This window comes from Bison bison, unplaced genomic scaffold (assembly GCF_000754665.1).
Source record: "Bison bison bison isolate TAMUID 2011002044 unplaced genomic scaffold, Bison_UMD1.0 scf7180017856823, whole genome shotgun sequence".
NCBI classification, from domain to species: Eukaryota; Metazoa; Chordata; class Mammalia; order Artiodactyla; family Bovidae; genus Bison; species Bison bison.
Genome location: NW_011487396.1, coordinates 703 through 1,734, shown reverse-complemented (window position 1 = coordinate 1,734; position 1,032 = coordinate 703). Strand labels below are relative to the sequence as shown.

Sequence of the window (1,032 nt, the reverse complement as noted above, 5' to 3'; positions counted from 1 at the left end):
AGAAAATTATATTCCTTATATAAAGAAACCACAATAAAATTAATAGCTGATTTCTAATCAGAAACAGTGGAGACAAGAAGGCAATCTTATGACATATTCAAAGTGCTGAGGGAAAGAAATTCAACCTAGGATTCTAAGAATCATTTCACCATAGCAACAGCTCATGACAACACTTTGTCCTCCCCAACTTCCAAGTGTCCCTTCAAGTCTTCTGCTGTAAGCTCTGCTGAAGGGAACCGTGTGGGAGAGCTCTTGAGCTGACACTATGGGGGACAGAGGAGGTGACAGATTCGAAGGTATGAGCACTGACTGCCTTAAACTGGAGTTACTGGAAGAAATCCATATGAAAGACTTAGTGCAAATCTCAATACTTGAATTAAGACAAAAGATAGTGGAACTGGAAGACAAACTCAATTCTAACTATGAAGGCAGTGAATGGAAAGCCCGTTATGAGGCACAACTTGAACTGAATGATCACCTACAAAAGCAAATTGCTAGTCTCAGAGAGAAAGTGGAAAAAATCCGTGGAAATCCTTCAGATAGACTATCTTCTATTCGTGTCTATGAACGGATGTCAGTGGAATCATTAAGTACATTACTTAAACAGCTAGAAAAAGAAAAAAGGAGGCTTGAAAGTCAAGTGAGAGAGTGTGCACTTAGACTGGAACGAGAATCAAAGGCTTACAGCAAGGTGAAGGATGAACATCGTATGTACCTAGCTAAAATGTCTCAGCTCTCTGACTCACCCCAGTCTTCTAAAGGACAACCAGTGAATCTGCATAGAATGAAAGAGGATCCAGTGAAAATAGGGAGATCTAATCCTGCTAATCAGAAGATGGTAAATGCCAAGAGAGGCCCAGCAAAAAAGATTACAAGATCAAATCATCTTCCAAAACTCAATCCATGATTCCAAAACTGGATGGAGTTCTCTATGTCTTCCCTTTTTTCATTTGTAATATTCAAACTGTGAAGTTACTGTTCAACACATTTTTCAAGAAATGAGGTAGATGAGAAAGAGCTATTAAACCTCTT

The 1,032-nt window shown here is 39.0% G+C and overlaps 1 protein-coding gene across 1 annotated transcript; it reads left to right on the top strand.

The window, feature by feature from the left end:
* The first annotated feature begins 168 nt into the window (after positions 1-168).
* CCDC169 (coiled-coil domain containing 169) lies at positions 169-907 on the top strand. Its single transcript, XM_010859735.1, has one exon. It carries the CDS (start codon positions 266-268, stop codon positions 905-907), a length of 642 nt encoding a protein of 213 aa, XP_010858037.1. The 5' UTR covers positions 169-265.
* Positions 908-1,032: the final 125 nt, after the last annotated feature.